We start from the raw sequence: 23597 nt of genomic DNA on the forward strand, positions 1-23597 counted from the left end.
ATGTACATCAATGAGTGCTGCTGCCTGGTCAGTCCCATTCCAGTCCTGGCTGTCACACAAACTGGTGGGTGCTGCAGTCTAGCCCAGTCTAGCTTGCGTGCGCTGGTAGGTGCTGTGGCCTAGTTGGAACCCCAAGCTGGCCTGCCTCCAGCTTTGGTTTTCACATGTGCCGGTGGGTACTGTGGCCTAGGCGAACCCATTCTGCTCCCAGCTCCAGTTCTCACACACATCAGTAGGTGCTGAGGCGTAGCCCGGCCCAACCTGTCCCCAGCCCCAGTTTTGTGCACACCAGCAGGTGCTACTTCTTAATTGAGGTGACCCTTATAAGCTCCTATTATGCCCACCCTCAGCCTTGGTTCTCATACATGTCGGCGTGCTGTGACCCAGCCCAGCCTGCTCTGATCCCAGCTTTCATATGCACTGGTGGGTGCTGTGACCTAGTGGGATGTTCCCAAAGATTCCGTACCAGGCCCACCCCAGCTCTAGTTCTCATATATTCCAGCAGATGCTGTGGTCCAGTCTAGAGTAGCCTGCCTTCAGCCCTAGCACTCTTTAATCAATGGGGTAGCCTAGTGGGGGTGACCCAAAAAACCTCTACCAGACCAACCCCCAAACATGACTCTAGCGAGTGCCAACGAATGCTGTGACCTAGCCTGGTCTGGTCCACTCCCATCCCAGCTCTTGTATGGATGGTTGGGTGCTTTGGCCTGACCCAGAGAGGACCTATGAATCCCTTCTTGTGATCTAACCCATCTCAGCTCCCTTAATTACCTGCAGGGGCAATGGCCTGGTCTGTGGAAGCCCCCAGAAATCATTTTATATGTGTCAAACAAGCCCTCAGTGGCTGCCGTCTGACCCATCTCCAGTACCCCAGCCCCTAATGATACATGACCCCACCATGCACTTGGGGTGGCAGTGATGACAGTGGGGTGGCTCTGGCTGGCAGGTGCCTCTGGTGGCATGAGTTGTGCTCCACCCGCTACCTTAAGATCTTAAAATAAAAGAGTTAGGCAACTGTGCTGGTACACTGGTACAGTTAACAGAGTTGGCATTAACTAGGCTCACAGTGCCCACCAGATATTTCTCTCAGCAGTGTTAACACTTTCTTGGTATAAGGCAACCTTATAGCTAGGGAGGAAAGTTTCTACAGTTAGTTCTGGACTCAGGAATAACCACTGATAATCTTTCAGTTCTATTTTTAGTAGACTGAATATGATATATGCTTGTGCATACACATACATTCCCTTTAAAAAATGGTTTGGTATACTTGTTGCTTATAATTGCTTATAGTTTTCTCGTCATGTAAAAATGTTATTTGTTTTAATATTTAGTAAGGAGTTACTCTTTCAGTTACAGACCAACTCTTTCATAGATTGTGTTGTGTTTCTTAACTGTGGAACAGTAGCATGTTTGAATTTCTGCAGGGATGTGTCAGTTACTCTTCTGAAACTAAAAATTTCTAAGATATTTTTATGTGTGGAGTGCCATTTCTTCAAAACAATTTTCTTTTTATTAGGAAAAGAATTCCATGGCAACATCATTAAAGTGTCCTTTGCCACCAGAAGACCTGAATTTATGAGAGGCGGTGGAAGTGGGGGTGGGCGGCGAGGTAAGACACTGGCTGTGAAGGCCTACATGGTGTACAGAGGTGCGACTTGGAGCCCAGGTTCTGCTCCTACTTTGGTGAACTTGTGCCTGCCCCTTTCCTTCTATCTGAAAAGGGGACTGAGAAGGGGCTGCATTTAGCCTGCTAGATGTGTATGTGCCACATCAGAGAACCTGAATTTGATACTCAGTTATGGTTCTTACTCTGGCTACCTGCTAATGTAAACTCTGGTGGTTAATATGATGATGGCTGCTGTTGCTACCTGCATGGGAGACCTAGTTTGAGTTTCTTGCTTTCAGCTTTGGCCTGGCTCAATATCATTGTTAACGGCACTTGAGGAGTGAACAGTGGATGGGAGCCCTCTGTCTCTCTGCCCCTAAAATAAATAAATAAGTAACAAAGAAATACGTTTAGTCTTTTGATCCACTCCCCAAACAGCAACAACGGCCAGAGCTGAGCAGATCTGAAGCCAGGATTTCGGAGCCTCTTCGGGGTTTCCCATGCAGTGCAGGCTCCCAAGGCTTTGGGTAGTCCTCGACTGCTTTCCCAGGCCACAAGCAGGGAGCTGGATGGGAAGCGGAGCAGCGGGATTAGAACTGATGCCCATATGGGATCTCGGTGCGTGCAAGATGAGGACTTTGGCTGCTAGGCTAATGTGCTAGGCCCACCAATTATGTTTTAAAAATTAGGATGGGTACTAAACAACTAAGAAGGTTGTGGGGAGAAGTCTGTAGAAATCTCTTATCAAAGCTATGTAGGAGTTTATTGTTTTGGAAAATCAGGAGGCAGGTGTTGACATGATATCTAATTAGATAGCCAGTCTGGGTTCTTAAGCACTCTCCTAGCTATTGTCATATTCTTTTTCTTTGAGTCCATTTCTTTAAATTTGTTTATCTTCTCACTTCAGATTATTACTGAGATTATCTTGAACTAAATAGGGTGTTATGGAAAGTTAACTGAACTTTTTTAGTGTATTATTAGCTGCCTATGACCTTTTCTATCTTCCGTTAAGTAAAGCCTCCACTTGAAGTATGAAGTCATGCTCTAAGGGGTTAATGGTTATGGTGTGCTGCCTAGGTACTGATGATTTAAGAGACACTTGTTCTTATTTTGTTTGTTACTTTTAACTTCTGTTCACTTTTCTTCCCCACTCTCCCATTATCCCCCAGGTCGTGGAGGATATAGAGGCAGAGGAGGCTTTCAAGGGCGAGGTGGAGATCCCAAAAGTGGAGATTGGGTTTGTCCGAATCCGTAAGTATCTCATTTGGTTAAAGTAGAGTTTAGGATTAGAGTTGGAGGATGGAGAAGTAGTTCTGAATCTACTGGAAATTATTCAGACACATTTCTTTTTGTCCTATTTCAGGTCATGTGGAAATATGAATTTTGCACGAAGAAATTCTTGTAATCAGTGCAATGAGCCAAGACCAGAGGACTCTCGTCCCTCAGGAGGGGGTAAGTCAGCCCTTTGGGTCAGTGCTTTAATGGCTTCTGTGTAATGCTTATCTTCTGACTATCGTTAGACACCTTTACATTATTTTGCTGGCCTCACTGATATTTATTTCTGTCTTGCAGATTTCCGGGGGAGAGGCTACGGCGGAGAGAGGGGCTACAGAGGTCGTGGGGGCAGAGGTGGAGACCGAGGCGGCTATGGTGGAGACAGAAGTGGGGGCGGCTATGGTGGAGACCGGAGTGGAGGTGGCTATGGTGGAGATAGAAGTGGGGGTGGCTATGGTGGGGACAGAAGTGGGGGTGGTTATGGCGGGGACAGAGGAGGTGGCTATGGTGGTGACAGAGGAGGCGGCTATGGTGGAGACCGAGGAAGCAGCTATGGTGGAGACCGAGGAGGTGGCTATGGCGGAGACCGAGGAGGTGGCTATGGAGGAGAACGAGGAGGTGGCTATGGCGGAGACCGAGGTGGCTATGGAGGAGACCGAGGAGGTGGCTATGGAGGAGACCGAGGAGGTTATGGAGGAGACCGAGGGAGCTATGGAGGAGACCGTGGAGGGTATGGAGGAGACCGAAGTAGGGGGGGCTATGGAGGAGACCGTGGTGGTGGCAGTGGTGGCTATGGCGGAGACAGGAGTGGAGGATATGGCGGAGACAGGAGTGGCGGCGGCTATGGAGGAGACCGAAGCGGGGGCTATGGAGGAGATCGAGGTGGCTATGGAGGCAAAATGGGAGGAAGGTGAGTATTAGAATTTACTTGTTAAAGGTTCACCCCATTGACCCTAGATTTTAGGATTTGAACCCTTTTTATCACAGCTTATTTAACTTTATGAACTTGAATTCCCTTGGATACTTACTCCAGATCTATTTAGTTCCTTACTTATCTTGCTTTGAAATTTCTCATTCATAATCTATAGTCAGGTGTGTGTGTGTATTATTTTTACTCATAGCTAAAGGCAGTTGAGTTTGAGAAATAATAACTTGAAGCTGTTTGAATCAAGAGTTCTTAATCTAATTGAGGAAGAGCATGTCTTGGAGGTAGTTTTTTCAAATCTTGTGCTACCCTGTAACTCTTTATTTGAAGATTCTGATTTCCTTTTCCAGACGAATGTGTTGTACACATAGGTAGTATGGAAGCAGAAAAATTTGAAGATCTATAGTATAAAATAATTGAAGTTATTACAATAAGGATCTTTATTCCAGAGGCAGTATTAGGGCAGTGAGAATTAATATAGCATTTAATTAACGAACATGAAGTTGGAAGACAGTATGGGTTTGCATTCTGGCTCTACTGCATGTCTGTGTGATGTTGGGTAACTGACTTAATACTTTATTAGTGTCAGTACTCTCATCTGTAGAGAGCATAGAGGGCTGCTAATAGCATTTTAGAGCTTTTTTTTTAAAAAGATTATTTGAAAGGCAGACTGACAGGAAGCAGCAGAGAGAGCTCTTTTGTCTGATACAGCCTTTGGTGTTCTGTAGTGAACATTATGTAATTGTTGGTTGTTAGTAATTAAAAAGCATAATTGCCATGTATTAAACACTTTTTCTGTGTGGCAAACACTAAAATTCTGTTTCAGTTCTAGTTCTTCCGTTAACTAACATTTTGCAGGTTAGAAACATATAATGACTTCCAAGTCACGTTGAAAGTGAAAGATCCAGAATTCATATGTGAAAGTGCTTGCTTGTTCCACTGTGTCACTCTTCTGTTTAGAATGTTGGAATTGACATAATTTATAACTTCATGAAATTTTAAATGTTTTGATCATTGTAGATGGAAAAATTTTAACTATGATAGTAAAACTTATACTAGGAACTTTGAGACTTCATGCTGATAAATTAGAAAGTTATGTCATCCTTACACAAATTGTCTAGCTGATGCGACATCAGTAGCACCCTAAAGAAGCGTTTGATGCTGCCTTGGTAGAAAATTAGAATTTAGTCTGGGTCTTTATTTTTTATTTCTAGAAATGACTACAGAAACGATCAGCGCAACCGACCATACTGATGACTCTTTTGAATGTTCCTTTGTCTCTGACACGATCCATGGTGAATTTGCCAGAGTCGTGCCTGCTGCTTTCCTCGTGGCCTCTTCTTGGGTAGTGAAATTAAGTGACGTTTGGATTTTTATTTGGGTGGGAGGGCAGGGACAATTTTTCTTTTAGCAATGTCCGTTGAAATTTCCCCTTTTAGTTTCCAACCTTCTCTTCCTCAACCCTTGAAGCTAAATGCGTTGTAAAATATTGCCAAAATGAGAAGTGTTTTGTAATACTGCAATAAAAGCTGCTTGTTTTTGTGGACTTTGTATAATTAGTACATTGTTCTGACATGCTCAAGACTGAACCCCCTAGCAGATTCTAACCCTAAGGAATTAGGAACTAAATTCCAGTTGAGTTAAGCTGATACTTCCAATAATATTCATTGAACCTTAAATTTTCCAATAGAATGCCAAATATGTTGCTGATAAAATGAATAGTAGAGTGTAATAAGTGCTACAATAAGGATAAAATTTTTTTTTAAAAAAAGTTCATTTCTATTTGAAAAGCAGAGAGAGAACATTCCAATCCTCTGTTTCACTCGCTAAGTGCTCAAAAACAGCTGTGCTTGGTCCAGTTCAAACCCAGGAGTCTAGAATTCAATTCAGGTCTCTCACCTGAGTGATGGAGATGAAGATCCTTGAGTCCGCATCTGCTGCCTCTCAGGGAGGTGCACATTAGTGGGAAGCTGGATTGGAAGCAGAGTAACTGAAACCTGAACCAGGAACCTGATAAGGGTATCTGGGTGTTCCAAGCACCTTTGACACTGTACCTGTACCTACCCCCAGTGTAAGGTACTTTTGAGTACTAAAGACACTCTGGAATTGGTGTGTGATATAGTGGGTTAAGCTACTATCTCTGGTACTGGCATTCCAAATGATCTCTGGCTTGAGTCTTTACTCTCCCAATCCAGTTACCTCCAGTGGAAGATAGCTCAGGTATTTGGACCCCGGTATCCATAAGAGAGACCCTGATGGAGTTCTGGGTTTCCCTGGACTAACAACCCTGGCCATTGAATCTGTCTGGGAAGTGAACCAGTCATTCTCCCTTTAAAATAAATAAATATTTTTTGAAAGGGGCACTTTAGCCAGCTATGTGAAAGCACTGAAGAATTGGTGAGTATGGAGAGGAGCACAGGAATTGACCAAGTGCAGAGGTTGGGATGAGGGTATAATTGTGGCAGGAAGCTATAATGGCATAACCAAGTCAAGATGTAGGAGACAGTCTGTTTTAAAATTGTATGTGGTTCTGTGTGAGTGGAGGGGGGGAAGAGTTCCAGAGTGGGCATACAAAAGTAAAGACTGGGGAGGTAAACAAACTGTAATTAGGTACTTGAGTTTTCATTTTTCAGCTAGGGATTCATTAAAAGATTATAAACAGGAGTGGCATCCTCTGATTCAAGTGACATCAACTGAAAGATGATTGTGGCTGCTTTACAGAAAAGCTGGAGTGGAGACAGAATGGTAAGTCAAATGGTCTGAGCTCGGCGATTGGCCAGGTAAGGAGATAACGGATTTAAGAGGCTGGAAATTAGGATTTGAGTATCAATAGTAGTTCAAAAGCCAGAGTCAGGTTTCTGGCCTGGCCTGTTGGTAGATGCGCTTTTCACTGAAATAGGAAACGTTAAGAAAGGAGCAGTTTTGTAGGCAGGCTGGCCATGAATTCTTTTGAGATCTGTTGAGTTACAGATCCTCATAAAACTTCCCAATAGAGGTATCCAGTGGGCCAGCTGAATGTGCACATTGGCATGGATGCTCCCTGGATGCCTGCACGGAGCTGGGAAGCCAATCCAAGTTTCCCATATGAGTGACAGGAATCCAGTTACTGAGGCTGTCACTTCTGCCATCTAAGGTCTGCATTGGCAGGAAACTGAAATCAGTAGCTAGAACAAGTTCCTAAAGCCAGGCACTCAGCATGGCGTGTAACTAGTTTCAGTGCTAAGTGAGATGGATGCCTGCCTTGGATCTCTGCCACTTCCATTTCTTCTTTGTTTTACTAATATCAGTTAAGTGTCTTCGGATCAGATCAAATAAAAAACTTAGAACTTGTCCTTGATTTCTGTTTTTTGTTTGTCTTATACCAACTTATTTAAATTTTTAACTTTAAAATATATCCTGTGGGCTAACGTGACTGTCTGATGGATGAAGCCAGCATGTACATGCCAGTTCAAGTCTTGGGTTCCCCACTTGTGATCCAGCTACCTGCTAACATGCCTGGGAAAGCAATGACCAAAGTGCTTAGACCTCTGCACCCACATGGAAAACTTGGAGGAAGCTCCTTGATCCTGGCTTCTCACTAGTCCAGCTCCAGGAGTTACATATCTGGATATTTGAATAGCTGACTCATCGAAGTGTCTACAGTCTTATCCTCTAAGTTGTATTTTTTTATTTAGCAGTCAAATCATAGGGTCAAGCATATTTTAAATCTTTGCAGTGACTATATTTTGGTTATAAATTCTTTCATCTGGCTAAAAAACCTTGTAAGATCTGGCCTTTGTCTACCTCTTCCATCTCATTTTTGTTACACTTCTATGCTAACAATGCTGTAACTGCAGAGTCATAGCCCCAGATACAATTCTGCTTTAGTTTCCTTTCTTTTGTTTTTCTCTTCTCTTCTAGATTTATTTATTGAAAGGCAGAGTTGCAGAGAGAAAGAAAGATCTATTTGCTGGTTCACTCCCCACATAATTGTAGCTGCTGGAGCTGGGCTGGTCAGGAGCAAAGATGAGGGTGCAGGGGCCCAAGAACTTGAGCCATCCTCTGCTGCTTTCACAGGTAGGGATCTGGATCAGAGCAGAAGTGGAGCAGCTGCGACTTGACCCGGTGCTCATGTGGGATACCAGTACTGCAGGCTGGGGCTTAGGTTGCTATGCTACAGTTCTGGTCCCTTTTTTCACTTCTGGTGATCACAGGCTAAAGGGGAGTGATGAATTCATGTTTGAGTGTTTACTGTGTAATTATGTAATAGTACGCACTGTTGGGCTTTGTGTTAATCGCACCGGAACTCTTAACTGGCATCATCTCTTCATTTTGTACGGGAGGAAACGGAATCAGGCTGAGTAACCTGTCTAAAGTAACAAACCACATAAATGATGAACTTTGGGATTAGATTTCATGTTCATCTGATCCCCCAGTTTGGATTTTTTTTTTTTAGTAATAAAAAGTATATTATGTTTTATAGATGGGATAAGCGTATTTTAAAATGTTGCTGTCTTAAATTTCTGGGTATTGTATGCAGGTTGTATTTTTTTTAACTAATTATCACTTTGATAATCTTTACATAGTTGATTAGGGCACAAAGGGTCGAGGGCTACAGGAAAGTGGGTAAGGCCATTGTTTCCACATTTTTTTTCTGTATCTGGGGTAAGGGGGAAGATAGACAGGATGGGGATTGTAGGCTGTTGAGATTGGTGTGGGAGGTCCTACTGGTAAAGGAAACAGTGCTCTGTAGAGGTAAGAAAGGAAGCTCATTTTGTTTTTTTGTTTTTTTTTTTTAAAGATTTAGTTTTATTATTTTTTTATTGGAAAGGCGGATATACAGAGAGGAGAGACAGAGAGGAAGATCTTCCGTCCAATGATTCACTCCCCAAGTGAGCGCAATGGGTCGATACTATGCCGATCCGAAGACAGGAGCCTCTTCCGGGTCTCCCACGCGGGTGCAGGGTCCCAAAGCCTTGGGCAGTCCTCAACTGCCTTCCCGGGCCACAGGCAGGGAGCTGGAAGGGAAGCGGGGCTGCCGGGATTAGAACCGGCGCCCATATGGGATCCCGGGTGTGCAAGGCGAGGACCTTTAACCACTTGCGCCACCGCGCCGGGCCCAAGGAAGCTCATTTTATAGAGTAATGATCTCGAAGGGAATGGCCCTGAGGGAGGTAGAGAGCCAGCAGCTGGGAGAAACATTGGTCAGCCTGAAGCTTAGCTGTCCCCTGGCCGCTGAAGGAAAGGTGAGGATGTGGGGACAGTAAGGGAGAATGGCCCAAGCCTCCCAGCAGTTTCTGCTGATTGTCTAAGCAGCCTCTAGGCAGAGTCTCAGCTCTATAGCTATGCCATTAAATACTAGATACAGAGGAACGTTAGTTATGGCAGTTGGCTGGCCATCCAGAGGTTCTGGTACTTTGCTGCTGTCCCCCTGTCATTTCTCTGAATGAAAAGTCGGTGTGAGGAGACCTGTCACTCAGGGATACCTTGGGAAGGAAACAGCACTGTAGCAATGATCCAGACAGATCTGTGGGATAGTGACACCTGTTTATTCAGAGATCATTATGGGTTGTTTTCTCAGGAAAGCTTGAGAAGTATCCTCAGGGAGAGGGGGTATGCCCAGAGGGCTGACATTTGAAAGTACCAGAAAGACTGCAGGTCTTGTTTCTAATCTTTGATTGCCAGTTTCCCAAAGGCTGCATCTGGGGTTCCTGATGGAAACAGGACAGGAAGACAGGCATCCTTTTCTTTTTGTCCCTTTTGGTGCAGGACCTTGTGATGAACAAGGGATTTAGCTGAACAAGGTGGAAGTCTTGGATATTTAACTTTTCTGGGGTCTCAGGCTTCTCACGGAATCTTATCGGTGCTTCCTCCACACTGATCTTAGGTGCCTCATATACAAAGAATATCTTGTCCTTCAGCTTGCTTTGGATCCAAGGATCAGTTGAGGACCAAAGGATGAGGGTTTCTTGTAGCTGCATAGAAACAAAGGCCCTAGAGCTGGCTCACATCTAGCTCAGGCTGGGAGGGGCAGGGGTATCCAAGGGAAAGAATGTTCTTGCCAGAGGCCATCAAGACTAGGGACAATGTCCAAGGAACAAGTGGTGAAATTTTCAGAGGACATGGAAGGTGGGGTAAAGAAAAGGAAGAGGTGACTGGAATGCCTTACACTTTTCTTCACAGCCTGGTTCTCTTCTACGTCTAGCATGTCCAGGAGCAGGTGGAATACTTGCGTGCTGCGGACCCCTAGAACACCCTAGCAGAAGTAAACAGAGATTGCTGGAGGAGTTAGCCTGAGAAGATGCACTGTACTCTTTTTTTTTTTTTTTCTGTTTTGCCCTTTTGTGATGACTTGGGAAACAGGATTTTTGTAGCTAAGGTATCCCCTTCTGACATATTGAGGCTACTGCACATGGTTCCAGGGACCATAATTGAGGAGGAAGAGTCTGGATGATTTCATGTATCTATGCAGTGCCTTTCACACCTGTCTGTGTCCCTTATCCCCCCGACCCCAATCCTGAAGAAAAGGCAACTGTGGGCTCAAGTGGGATGGAATTCTAAAATAAACAACTTCTCTAAACTTGACAGCCCTGTCTTTCCCTCAGTGATCCTGGCATTTACACATGTCAGGAATCAGGTCAGAGAAGCATAGCCCACCTTACCAAAGAGGTGATGGCTTCCTGGCGTGCAGTTGCATTAGGGCTCATCAGTTGCCTGTGTAGAAAGGAATGAGGATATTGTCCAGTTAAAGGGGAGGGAGAGAGGGACTGCTTGCTTTTCCAGCCCACCACAGTGGGTTGGACATAATGCTGAGAAGTGACGAATTCATTGCTTTTTTTTTTTTTTTTTTCCTTCGGTTAGGAAAGGGGCTGGGAGAGAGGGAAGCAGTTATTAGTCAGGGGGCACTAAATGTTTACCACTCCACAACTTTGCCTTTCATTCCTTCATGACATTGAGGTTTACAGCAACCCTCAGTGATGGGTGTTGCTAGCTTCTTTTTGCAGTACACACACACACACACACACACACACACACGGTTCTTTGCTGACCCTCTGCTGCCTTTCCATGGCCTAGGATTTGGCTCTGGAAGCTCCCAGCCAACCCTCAGTGATGGGTGTTGCTAGCTTCTTTTTGCAGTACACACACACACACACACACACACACACACACACACACACACACACACACAGTGATGGGTGTTGCTAGCTTCTTTTTGCAGTACACACACACACACACACACACACACACACACACACACACACACACACACACACACACACACACACACGGTTCTTTGCTGACCCTCTGCTGCCTTTCCATGGCCTAGGATTTGGCTCTGGAAGCTCCCAGCCCAGACCACTCACTCTTCCACTACTTCCATCATCATAGGCTTCATCCTGAGCTCCTCCACAATTCTCACCACAGCCTGCCTCATAGCCTGTAGAGGGATCAGTGGGAAAACAGAATGCTGGAGTGTGCATCCAAGTGCTTCAAAACATTTACCAAACATGTTGTGCTGCAGAGCCTGGAAGAGTTCATGAAAGTAAAAAAACAATTCCGGTGCTGATTGGAGCATACATAAGATGCTCTCCTGAGTTCTTGTGTACGGGGTAGATTCCATGGAGTTGGCAATGCCTCAGGTGAAGTTTGAGGTGTGAGTGGAAATTAACCAGGTAGAGAAAACCATGGACCAAAACTTGGAGGGGAAGTACAAAAAGAATGGGTAGCTGGAGGGAGCTTAATTTAGTGAGCTGACAAGGTGGGGCTCCTCAGAGAGGTGGAGAAGTAAAGAGATAAAGGTAAGAGGATGATCCAGGCCTGATATGGTCAAGCAATATTTGCTCTCCTGAGGGCATTGGGAACCTCTGAAAATGTTTATACTGAGGTGAGGCTTCCAATTTACATTATAGGAAAGTGTGGGAGCACTGTGGCTGGTTTTGTGAGGAACTCCATCTGCATCTTTCACATGGGGGGCCATGAGCTCATTTTCTTGGACTGTCATCTGATGCCTCCAAGGCACATTAGCAGGAAGCTGAGTCAAACAGAATCCAAGACAAACCAGCACTAGGTTATGGGACAGAGGCATCCCAAGAAGTGGCTTAACAACCTGCTGTGCCGCAACACTGGTCCCTGAAGAAAAGGGAAAATAAAAAGGCAAAACAGATTCTGATTGCTGCTCTGGGAAAACTTCCTGGGGGAGTTATTATTATTTGGGCTTGAAGGGTCAATAGTATTTCAATAGGAGGTTCCTTATCACTCAGTGAATAAGAGGCAAGTTTTACCTTCTAGATTGGGGAAGGATGACTTAGGTATTTTTAGTTGAGAAAATAGCCTGAGCAGAGGCATAGTGGCTTGACATCAGGCTGCACTAAGGGAACAAGGAGTAGAGAGGAGGAGGTGGTGTTTTGATAAGTGTTGTTGAAAACCAAGCCAGGGAGCATTGCCAGAGAAGAGAATGACTGGCTGTGTGGGCTTTGGAATATTTGTCTCACAAGAAAGGGTTCGTTATGTGTCTTCTTCCTGAGAAGGTCAAAGGTGAGCTCCTCTAGACCCTGTGCCTGGATCTGTTCCAGCCCAATGGTCCGGAGCATCTGGATGGCTTCATAGCGGTCCTGTGGGCAGAGGTAAGGAAGGCATGAGACAGACTCCCGTTCTCATCCCCCAGCCTTGTCCTAGAGCTATGGAGCAAAGGTGCGAGATGTCCCGGCGCTTACATCAAGGACATGGGAAGAGCACAGTTGGTCTAGAATGGACCTGATGACTGCAGCTGAATGAACATGCATCTTCTTGACCAGCATCCTAAGTGCCTGTGAAGGACAAGGTGAAGCAGGTATACAGGTATATGCCTAGAGATGGGGGCTTGAGGGTTGGTCTTAGAACGCTCGGGGGCCAGATCAGGTTCTTTTTCTTGCCTCATGGCCTTCTCAAGGGAGAACGCAAGTGCATTTGAGTACGTGTGTGTACATATATAAATGCACATCCCATATCCACACAGATACCTGCATATCTGTATGACCCTCTTTTGCATATACCTGCTTAACACACAGGGGGTTCCTGCTGCGCTCTGAACAAGATCCCGGCCCCACTGGCCTGTTTTCCCCAGTGCTTCCGCAGATCCCAGCCTCCTGCCCTTCACACCTTCATCTGCTGTGTCTTGGGCCCTTGGCACAGGCACTTCAGCAAGAACTCTTGTGCCAGGTTGCTGCAGGGTCTCAGGAAACCCAAGCACAAGGCTGCCTCCAGGGCTGCTTCATTTAACAACTTCTTTATCAGTGTCTGCAGCACAAGCACCAGTTTTTCTTCATCTCCAACTTTGGTCCTCTAAGAGGAAGACAGGAAGCAAAAGGGAAGGTCTGCAGCTAGGCTTCATGCTTTGTAAGAGGGTGATTATTTACTGCTTCCAGACTGTCCTGTCTCCTAGAATGAGTGCCATATCGTCAGATGACTTCATATACTTCACCCTACTTTTGCTATCACTCCCAGGTTCTATTTTCATCTTTCTATTACTTTAAAAAAATTGTTTTTATTGGAAAGACAGATTTACAGATTGGATAGACATCTTCCATCTAGTGGTTCACTCCCCAAACAACTGCACTGGCCGGAGCTCAGCTGATCCAAAGCCAGGAGCTAGGAACTTCTTCTGGGTCTCCCATTCGGGTAGACTCCCAAGGCCTTGGGCATCTTTTTACTACTTTTCCAGGCCAAAGCAGGGGGCTGGATGGAAGTAGAGCAACCAGGACGTGAATTGGTGCCCATAGAGGATCCCAGTGCTTGGCAATGGAGGATTAGTCAATTGAGTCATCACACCAGTGCTGACCTATTTTTAAGAAAAAATTTTAATAGGCCAGTTCCTGTTATCCATTCTTTTTTCAAGTTTTTGTTAAAAGATTTATTTTTATTGAAAAGGTGTATTTGCAAATAGAAGGAGAGACAGATCTGTCTGCGGGTTCTCTCCCTAAGTGGCTTGCAGTGGCTGGAACTGAACTGATTGAAAGCCAGGAGCCCTTTCTGGGTCTCCCACATAGGTACAGGGTCCCAAGGTTTTGAGCCATTCCCCACTGCTTTCCCAGGCAGTGGGAAGGAAGGAGCTGGATGGGAAGTAGAGCAGCTGGGACAAGAACTGGCTAATCTTGCAGCTGGAGAATTAGCTAGTTCAGCCATGGTGCTAGCCCCTATTCAGTTTCATTTCAGTTTATTTGAAAGATAGAGAAAGGAGAGATCTTCCATCTCCTGGTTCACTCCCTGAATATCCGCAGTTCTCAGGAATGGGCCAGGCCAAGGTCAGAAGCTTGAAACTTGATCTAAATCTGCCACATGGCTGTCTAGGACCAAGTACTGGAATCATCACCTGCTGCCTTCCAAAGGAAGCAAAGCCAGGATTCAAACCAGGCGTTCTATAGGCATCCCAAGCAATGTCTTTTTAAAAATTATTTCATTTTTGATGATGTTTACATAGTCGAGATGGATGTATGCCCATGTGGACAATTGCTTAGGGTGGGAAGGTCGGGAAATGGGGAAGAGTGGATGAGACAACTGCTTCCAATTTTTTTTTTCTTCCTGCATTGGGGCAAGGGAGGAGAGAAGGGGAGAGGGCTGCTCCCAGAAGCCTAAAAACATCAGTACCAGGGGATGTAGGGTTGGCATTCCATGTCATCCTGGACCCCTTGATGTGGAGCATGTTCTGAGGGTACTGCCAAGTGTCGTCTTAACGTCTGCACCAGACATCTGTGATTCTTGTGGCTAGATCACTGTACTCTGTTGCTTCTACTGTCTTAAATTCTGGAACTTAGAAAAAGATTTCCTTCCAAACCTCTTCTAATAACCTCACCACAAATCCCACAGAAAGACATAATCATGACTCATAACTTCATAATATCTACTTTACATATCTCAAGCTGACCATTCCTTCCTCATTTGCAGCTCACTTGCCAGGGTCAACAGCATTTGGCTATGAAAGATTAATAACTCAGTAACCAGTCTGCCACTTTGTTGCTATTTTTCATACTTGACCCAGCTTAAATTCCATGTCCTGCTATAATCCGCGATGTCACTCCAGCTCCTTTATGCCCACTATATTGTACTTCCTTGACAGAACTATAACTTTGGTTTAGTCCAACTCACCTGGAGAAAAAGTTAACGATGATTGATCTTGCACTCGAACCACGCAGACACTTAATGCTGCCTAATAATCATAGCTGTTTTTTCTAGGCCACTCTTGTCTTTTAAAGCCTGTCTTTTCCCCTGGATCCTTTGATGTTTCTTGATTCTCAGTTGATGACCCTGCTTTCTACTTCACTGAGAAAATAAAGCAGCTAGATAAAAAGTCCCAAAGGCACATCCTACCTCCTCTGTCCCACTTCAACACCTGTCCCTGGACCCAGAGCGGTAGCCTAGCAGCTAAAGTCCTCATCTTGGCACGTGCTGGGATCCCATGTGGGCACTGATTCTTTTTTTCATTTTTTAAATTATATTTTTGACAATCTTTACATAGTTAATTAGGGTAAAGAGGTTCAAGGGCTGCAGGAAAATGGGTAAGACTATTAGTTTCATATATAAAGGGGAATTTTAAGTGTTTTAAGGGAGAAGACCCACCCAGTCTCCCACCCACCCCAGGTCCCTGATGGGGGGCATGCTCTTGAGGGTCTTGCTCAAGTGGTTTTGATAGTTCAACAGCTATGAATTGCTGCCAGTCTCGCCACTCCAAGCACAATGAGGTCATTGAAGAATCCAATGATTGACCTAGTCCATCATAGTCTCCGTTTGATGGGCACTGATTCTAATCCCGGCAGCCCTGCTTCCCATCCAGCTCCCTGCTTGTGCCCTGGGAAAGCAGTCAGCCCAGGGCTTTGGGACCCTGTGCCCATTATTGTCCTGGAAGAGACTCTGGGCTCCTGGCTTTGGATCGACTGAGCTCCCGCCATTGCGGCCACTTGGGGAGTGAATTAAATGGACAGAAGATCTTTCTGTCTCTTCTCCTCTCTGTATATCTGACTTTGCAATAAAAAAAAAAAAAACCTGTTAAACAAAAAACAAAAAAGACACCTTTCCCCAACCACATATTCTTCCTTTCCATCTGTTGTTATGGGCTGTAAGCGTCACTGGCTTACGCTAGTGTGTTAAAGCCCATTCCCTGATACCCAGTTGTGGACACTGATATTGCAACTGTAACCACTCTTTAAAAAACATCACTTTTGGGTCCGGAGGCATGTCCTAGCGGCTAAAGTCCTTGCCTTGAATGTACTGGGATCCCATATGGGCGCCGGTTCTAATCCCAGCAGCTTCACTTCCCCTCCAGCTCCCTGCTTGTGGCCTGGGAAAGCAGTTGAGGACGGCCCAAAGCTTTGGGACCCTGCACCTGTGTGGGAGACCCGGAAGAAGTTGCTGGATCCTGGCTTCGGATCGGCATAGCATCGGCCGTTGCGCTCACTTGGGGAGTGAATCATCGGACGGAAGATCTTCCTCTCTGTCTCTCCTCTCTGTATGTCTTGACTTTCCAATAAATAAATCTTTAACAAAAAGAAAAAACATCACTTTTGAGACCAGTATTGTGGAACAGTGGATTAAGCCACCACTTTTATGGTTGTTTTTGATAACTTTTTCCTTTTTTTTTTCTAACCTTTAGTTCTGGTGCCAATATTTGCCCTTCCTAGCAAAATTTAAAGGTCGTCCATGCTTCCCTGTTTCTATTGTCTTCTCCCAGCCTTTTTTTTTTTTTTTTTTACCCATTCCCATGAGTTCCTTCCACACAAACCTAACAAGATGACAGTTAAGATAGCAATGACTCCCACATCTTTAAATCCATGTATCAGTTCACTGCATATTGCTTCATATAGTTGGTTTCTCTTCCCTCTGATATAGTGTACTTCAAAAATTGAAAATGCATTATGTAAAAAGTAATTTGGAAAGGGTTTTTCCGTTTTTGCATTAAAATAACCTTTTATTTTTAAGTTCCATTTCTCACAACCTTTTTTTTTTTTTAAAGATTTATTTTTATTGGAAAGGCAGATATACAGAGAGGAAGATCTTCCATCTGATGATTCACTCCCCAAGTGACCAAAACACCTGGGACTGAGCCAATCCAAAACCAGGAGCCTCTTCCGGGTTTCCCACGTGGGTGCAGGGCCCCAAGTATTTGGGCCGTCCTGTCTTCCCAGGCCACAAGCAGGGTGCTGGATGGAAAGCAGGGCCTCTGGGATTAGAACTGGCTCCCATATGGGATCCTGGGGCTTGCAAGGTGAGGACCTTGACCACTATGCTATCGCGCCGGGCTTTCTCACAAGCTTTTTAAAAATACATTTGCATGTTTCTCACTAGATTTTTAGTTTGTGTTGCCTTTCTACCTCATTAGCTGACTGCTTAGGGAATACTGGTTTCTTTTATGATTTCTTAACACTGGGGGGCCCCAAAGTACAATTTTTAGCTTTTAGTGATCTCATCCAGTTTCTTAACTGTGGTTTGTTGATAACTTCTGAATTTCTTTTTCTAGTTCATACCTCTCGAACTCCAGATTGTGTTATTCAATCATTGACTTGCCATTTCCCTTGTAGTTCCAGTGGACATTTTAAACATGTTCAAAACCATGCTTCTGATGTTACCTCTCGCCTCAAAACCTGTTCCATCTGGAACTCTCTTGATTCAAATTAATAATAGCTTCATCCTTTGTATTGCCAGACTAAGACATTGGTTTTGTCCCTGTTTCCTCACTGTCTTATAGCTCCCATTCCACTAGTTAGTTTTGCTTTGTAACTCTGTGACCACCACAGTCCAAAGCCACAACTAGTTCTCATCAGGATTGTTTTAGTAGCCTTTAATTGGCATCCCTATTTCCAAAATAGTAGTCAGAGCAAACCTTTGGAAATGTAGGCCAGATCATGCTCTGTTCTAAAACCTCTAATGGAAAGCAGGTGCTGCATAGCAGGATAACTGATGCTTCCCCCATCCTGTATCGGTTCAAGTCCCTGCAACTGCTTCTGATCTGGCTCCTACTAATACCTGAGAAAGCTGAAGATTGCACAAGTACTTGAGTTCCTGCCACCCAGATGGGAGACTTGGATCGAGTCCCAGGCTCCTGGCTTTGGCTTGGCCCAACTTTGGCTGTTATGGGCATTGGAGAGTGAACGAACCAATAGGTGGGAGATCTCTGTATTTCAAATAGGTAATTAAGTAAACAAGCAAACAAGTCATTAAAAAAACAAGACCAATCAAGCCTCCAGTGGTTCTTTATTTTTTATTTACACTGAGAGTAAAGGCCTAATTAGAACAGCGTAGAAGACCACATACAATTTAATCTCTTGTTTGTCTTTGACCAGACCTTCCTTTCCTTTGACTGTGTTTATACTTATCCCATTTGAGCCATACTGGCCTTCCTGTGGTCCTTGACTATATCGGGCATGCTCCTGCCTTTGCATTGACCAATTCTGTATCTGCAAGGCTCACTGCCTCCATCCTCGTCATGTTTTGTTGAAATGTACCTTCTAAACAAGGCCTTTCCTCTCTACCCTGTTTAAGATTGCAGCTCATACCTATTCTCACCTGGCACTCCTGATTACCTTCACCCTGCCTACATAATTTCCCTCATTGTATTTTAATGTATTATGTAATTTTTTGATTAAATGTGTTGGATTTTGTATTCTCCCCACTGTAATATAAGCTCCACCACTGCAGGCATCTTTGCCTGTTCAGCTCACTGATGAGTCTTTAAAGGCCCACAGCAGTGTCAGCATGTGGTAGCTGTTTATTGTGTGCTTTCTGGGTAATTAGGTGGATGATTGATTCTCTTTCACAAGGGGGTAGTGATGGGGTCAAAGTAAGATCACCTTGAAGGGGAGAAAGCTGAGAGTAGTGTCAGAGGACCTTTCTTGGTCCACACATGCTCTTGCTGAAAGTCCTACTTTAGTAGGATGTTTTAGGGATGATAATAAAAGGGATGCTTATCACTCAAGGAGCACAGACATTGTGCTGTGAAACAATTACTCTCAGAGATGAGTAGACTGCATGTATCTCAGCTGGCTTACAAAGGTTGTCTGGGTATTAAGTGGTTAAGCATACACTATTGTTCAACTCCAGGCACTGTCTCCCCCAGTCAGAGCTGAGAGCTGGAATGCCTTTGTGTTGACCTAACCTCTTAACCAAGCCCTTCAACAGCTTTGTCTTGTTTTGCCCCAGTTACAGGCTGCCCTCCTAATCACCTTGTCTTCAGGAACAGCAGCCCAGGAGTTCAGAGCCACTCGCAGCCCAGTAAGAGTCTCCATCCTTCTACCCTTATCTTGCCCCTTAAGGTGTTTAATGAGGGCACAGATTACGTGCTTATTCAGGCAACCTGGAAAGGGAGGTTCCTCTGGTCAGAGCAGAGCCTTGGGACCATTCTTCTCTGCAAGGACCCAATGAACCTTCACAATAGTTCCAGGTACTGGGAACCAAGGACCCCAGAGCAGCTGGCTGAACATGGACACAGTGCCAGGAGCCCTTCTTTTCACCCCCCACTTCTCTCTACCCAACAGTACTTGGGTACAGGGTGGTTCCAGACCCTGCCAGAGGCTGGGCTGGCATGGGTATGAACTCTGCTCCCTTCCGTCCTTGTCCACAGGAGGAAGTGGCTGCACTTTCGCATCTCCTATACCTCCCCCACCAAGGAAAGGGTGTACTCACCCAAGATGGCCAGGGTTCGGTAGGCCTCATACTTCACTTTCTCCGAACCAGTTTGGGCCTGAATTAAGAGTCAAGTGGTGGAAATACACCAAAAGGTAATGGGATATCAGAGCTCGAGGGATTGTTGCAGGAGCCTCCTTCACTTTACAGAAAAAGGAACCGGAAGCCTAGAGAGTAACTTCCCTTTAATCCATCACTGCACGATATAACTAGAGTGCAGTGGAAGTAACACTGAACTTGTGAATTACACTTTGTACTAAATTTCTAGTAGTCCCTGGGCCTTGGGCAAGCACTTGTCTTCACAGATCTAATGTTTTGACATTAGAAAAACATTGAGAGTAATAGATCTTTCTGGTGTTGATAATTGAAATGCAATTATGGATAATGTGTGCTCTGGCTTGTAACCTGTCATACAGGCAGGGAGCACTGCTTCAGCTAAAGTAGAGGAGAAACGCAGTCCCCATTCTTTCCTCCCCTTTTAGTCGAGCGAAGGGAGATCTTCAGATTCTTCCTTGCTCGACCCTGTTTCCCTCAGGTTGCTCTTGAAAGAGGCCAAGGGCATGCTACTCACTGGTGGTTCCCTGCTTACTGCCTCTGACCCATCTTCTGGCACCCTGGGGGCACCTTACCTGTCACACGTCCAAATTCTCCAAACCCCAAACCCCGTTTGCTCAGGTGAGCTCAATGCAGCTGCAAACTCACCACCTGCCACAGTGCGTCCATGATGAACTTGTCACTGTTGCCCAGGTACCCTAGAGCCTGTAGGAAGAGTAGGTGGACACTGTCTCCAGGAATTCCCATCCTCTGGACACAGTCTGAAGCTTGTACTTGGAACACAAGCCCTGCCCTGCCACCCACCTCAAGCAGCCTTTGACTTTCAAGCCCAGCTGCTATAGCCATCCTCCTTGGCCCTTGCTGCTTCTCACCTGTGCTGCATACACCTGCTCATCCTCCTGGGGAGATTTCAGGCTTTTTGAGAGTTCCTGCTCATCCCAGGCCGCCATTGGAAAGGAAGAAAGGAAAACAGTTGCAGAGCTTCTGACTGAAAGCAGCTCGTCCAATCCTAGCCCCTTTCCTCCACCTCCACTTGACAGGCAGAGGCTGGAGGTGGAAGCATGCTATGAGCTCAAGGTAAGGACACCAATAGGGTGGGTGGAGGAGGTAGGGCTGAGGGAGGCTTCCTGTATCCTCCCTGGCTAGCATTCGAACCTTTAGTCTTTGCCACTTCAGAGAGTTGCTGGCAGGCTCTAAAAGCCTGGGTGCCATCCGAGGTTTTGCAGTCAGCTTGCTCATGGGGAGATAGAAGTCTTGGATGTGAGTGTCCTTTTGGGGGTACCTAGGTAAGAAATCACACTGCCCTCCTGGGTCTCCTGCTCAGGTTGCAACCTCTGTCTGGGGACATCAGCCCAGCTCAGAGAAGAGACCTGAGAGAGGCAAGTGGGGACTCTGATAACCCACCTGAGGGTTTTCCCTGGGACCTGCAGGCTGACTTGCCCCACTCCTTGGCCCACCCCTTGTCTTTCCTCCCTTGCCTGGAATCTGTGGGAGGTGTGGTGAGTACTGACATGGGCAGAACACAGACACTCTTTCGCCGCTCTTTCATTTTCCGTAGCATCCTTTGGGTCTCCCCTTTCTCTTTCTCGTCATGCAGCATGTTCCAGAACATGGCAGTCTCTGGTGTCTCAGAGTAGCAGTAAGGGAGCACATTCAAGGTCTTGCAGTACTGTCTCCAGCACTCTGGACTTGGGGGATACACTTCCTTTGACACCTGGGGTGGGGATGCAAGTAGTAGAGCAGTCAGAGTGTCTCACAGGCTCTTGTGAGCATTTGGGGGGAGGAGGGAGGAGGAAAGGAGGGCAGAGTTGCTGAGGAGAGAGATGCTCTTAAGCCTACCATCTGGCCTGGAGTCACAGCTCCTACCCAACCCACTGTGTGACTTGGGCAAGCCACCAAGGCCCAAGACTGACAATGCTAATAATCCTTGCTCTGTTTTCCCAAAGTGGTTGCAAACATGAAGATATTCAGATTGTGAAGCCGTTGGCAGTCTGTACATGGAGCTGAGAACCAATTTACTTACTTGGACATCTCCCAACACTTTGGAAAATTGATTTGTTCAGGAAGACGTGGAGTCAAATTAGGGAGAGGACAAACTGGTACACAATGAGATGCTCACAAGGCCCCTGCTGTGTGCTGGGGACACATTGATTTCTCCTGTCTTCAGGAACCTCACAGTATAGCTGGGGAAAGACATTCTTCGAACAATCTAACAACTGTATGGTTGTACCTCTGACTGTAAGAGATGGTTAGGGTGGGTCAGAGCCTTCTCATAGGCTTTGGCTGGGACACCTGTCTCTTCTCACTGACCCCCAACTCCCACTACTTCACAACTGATCTCTGGGAAGAAGGAAGAGGGGCTGGAGATGCCTGATTTGGTGGCTGGAAAACTCAAAATAAGGGTTTTTCAAGTGATTGTCATGATTTCAGAAAATGGGTCTGAATCACAGCAGGTTGGTTTCCAGATTTAGCACAAAAAGTGCAAACAGCCAAGCAGACTGTCAAGCCAAATCTGGATTTCAGGTAGTGAACAAAATTGTTCTGAGACATGCTTATGCTAAAAAGCCATTCCTTTATCTGACACCCAAACATAGTTGGACATCCTGTATGTAACCTGCAACCATTACTGTGAGGATGCCCATGACACTGATCAAAGCAACTCCTTAGCACTCCCTGCCTAGCTCTAGCCTCATCTAATCTGTCTCATTGCAGCTCTGTGGGGCAGGCAGGCAGGGTTGGAGCAGGAGCAGTGACTCGTCCAAGATGACCCAGTAAGCCGCAGCCTGGGGAGAAGAGCAGACTTCCGTGTGCTGGCCCCAGAAGAGACTGTTTGCTGCCCCTCCCATTTGGACACAGCTCTTGCAGTAGCAAAGGTGAGAGGTCTTACTTACCTGGTGGCAGGACAAGGGCAGGTGGACAGGAGCCACGGCTTTTCGGAATTCTGACAAGAGGGGTAAGAGTACAGTTTGGTACAAATGAGATCACGAGGACTAAGGTGGCTGCAGGAGTCATTCATTTGGCATTTTGTGAGTTCTTGCACGAGGTATCTCACCATGACTCAGGGCAGTGAGTAAGGCATGAGGAGCCCACAGTCTCCTGGTACATTGCTATTTAGGACATGGCTTGGGAGCATCTCAAAAAGGCAAAAACTCAGGCCCTTCTCCAGGCCTATGGAGTTTAGAGCTTTAACCTAATGAGATGCCCCAGGTGTCTGACAAACACTGGCCAAGCAGGCTGTTGTCAACCTTTGCTGCTTATTGCAATTGTTTGGGCATTAGGAGGGGGATTCGAGCATGCCTAGCCTCTACCTCATACTAATTGAATCCTACCTAAGGATGGGGTAAGGCATTTTAGAGCACAAAGCCTCAGAAGATTCTGAAGTGCAGCTGAGGCTGAAACCCACTGGTCTCCTTTAGTTTCTCATTAGAATCACCTGGGATTCATCCCCATAAAGGTCTGATTGCTGGAATCTGGGGTGAGGTCTGAGAATTTGCACTGCAAAAAACATACTGATGCTGCTGCTCATGGGACTGAGTTTTGAGAACTGCTGGTCTGGTGGTAAGATGAAAATGGTTCTTTGTCACCAATGGGTGTGTGTGTAAGGGGGGGTGGGAGCGATGTGAAGGCATGCAGGCACAGGTAGTCCAACTGGAAGTGATAGAACTGATGGTTTCCAGAGGAGGTTACACACAAGTTGAGTCTTCAGGCTTACCCAGACAGGTAAAAAGGGAGAAGCATAGGGAAAGTCTTATGCGTAAACCTTGGATTGTGAAGCTGGGATAGAGAACAGGTTGCAGGTAGGAAGGAAACTGGGGACACTCGAGTTTAGGGGGTGCATCTTAGAGGGTGCAGTGGACCCTGTAAGGGCTAGCAATTTACCTTTAGATCCTTGGGAGCCATTGAAGTTTCTACATCCTGACCTTTTTTTCTGGGGGGTTGCCAGTCTCTTTGCCTGGGATTGCAAGCTACATAGCTTTTCAGGGACACTGCTTTTGGCCCCTTCCTATGCATTCTGGCCTCACCTTTGGTCCTGTTCCGATAGTCCAGCCATGGGTACTTGAGTGTTAACCTGGAGACGTCAAAGATATCGGTTAACCTTTCGTGGGGCAT

The 23597-nt window shown here is 45.8% G+C and overlaps 2 protein-coding genes across 6 annotated transcripts in view; one reads left to right on the plus strand and one right to left on the minus strand.

Moving 5' to 3' along the window:
* The window catches only part of TAF15 (TATA-box binding protein associated factor 15), a 36131-nt gene extending 30779 nt beyond the window's left edge, over positions 1-5352 (plus strand). For 3 of the 5 annotated variants that reach the window (XM_041001865.1, XM_041001867.1, XM_041001866.1), the window contains exons 12-16: positions 1517-1609; positions 2776-2857; positions 2970-3058; positions 3179-3791; positions 5021-5352. In XM_041001865.1, the coding sequence (XP_040857799.1) occupies positions 1517-1609; positions 2776-2857; positions 2970-3058; positions 3179-3791; positions 5021-5060 (917 nt within the window). In that variant the 3' untranslated portion in view covers positions 5061-5352. The remainder of the gene's footprint in view (positions 1-1516; positions 1610-2775; positions 2858-2969; positions 3059-3178; positions 3792-5020) is intronic. The other 2 variants (XM_041001869.1, XM_041001868.1) reach the window with 2 other exon arrangements.
* A 4033-nt stretch (positions 5353-9385) lies between these two features.
* Positions 9386-23597, minus strand: HEATR9 (HEAT repeat containing 9). The gene is made up of 15 exons (XM_041000910.1): positions 23510-23597; positions 22379-22428; positions 21016-21201; positions 20643-20786; positions 20360-20416; positions 20136-20192; positions 19434-19491; positions 18974-19104; positions 12924-13106; positions 12500-12592; positions 12278-12397; positions 11150-11223; positions 10448-10499; positions 9955-10041; positions 9386-9760 (listed from the first exon to the last, which is right to left on the minus strand). The coding sequence occupies exons 1-15, from the start codon at positions 23595-23597 to the stop codon at positions 9386-9388; spliced, it is 1755 nt and encodes a 584-aa protein (XP_040856844.1).

This window comes from Ochotona curzoniae, unplaced genomic scaffold, assembly GCF_017591425.1.
Source record: "Ochotona curzoniae isolate NIBS_2020 unplaced genomic scaffold, NIBS_Ocur_1.0 scaffold_2453, whole genome shotgun sequence".
Classification (NCBI taxonomy): domain Eukaryota; kingdom Metazoa; phylum Chordata; class Mammalia; order Lagomorpha; family Ochotonidae; genus Ochotona; species Ochotona curzoniae.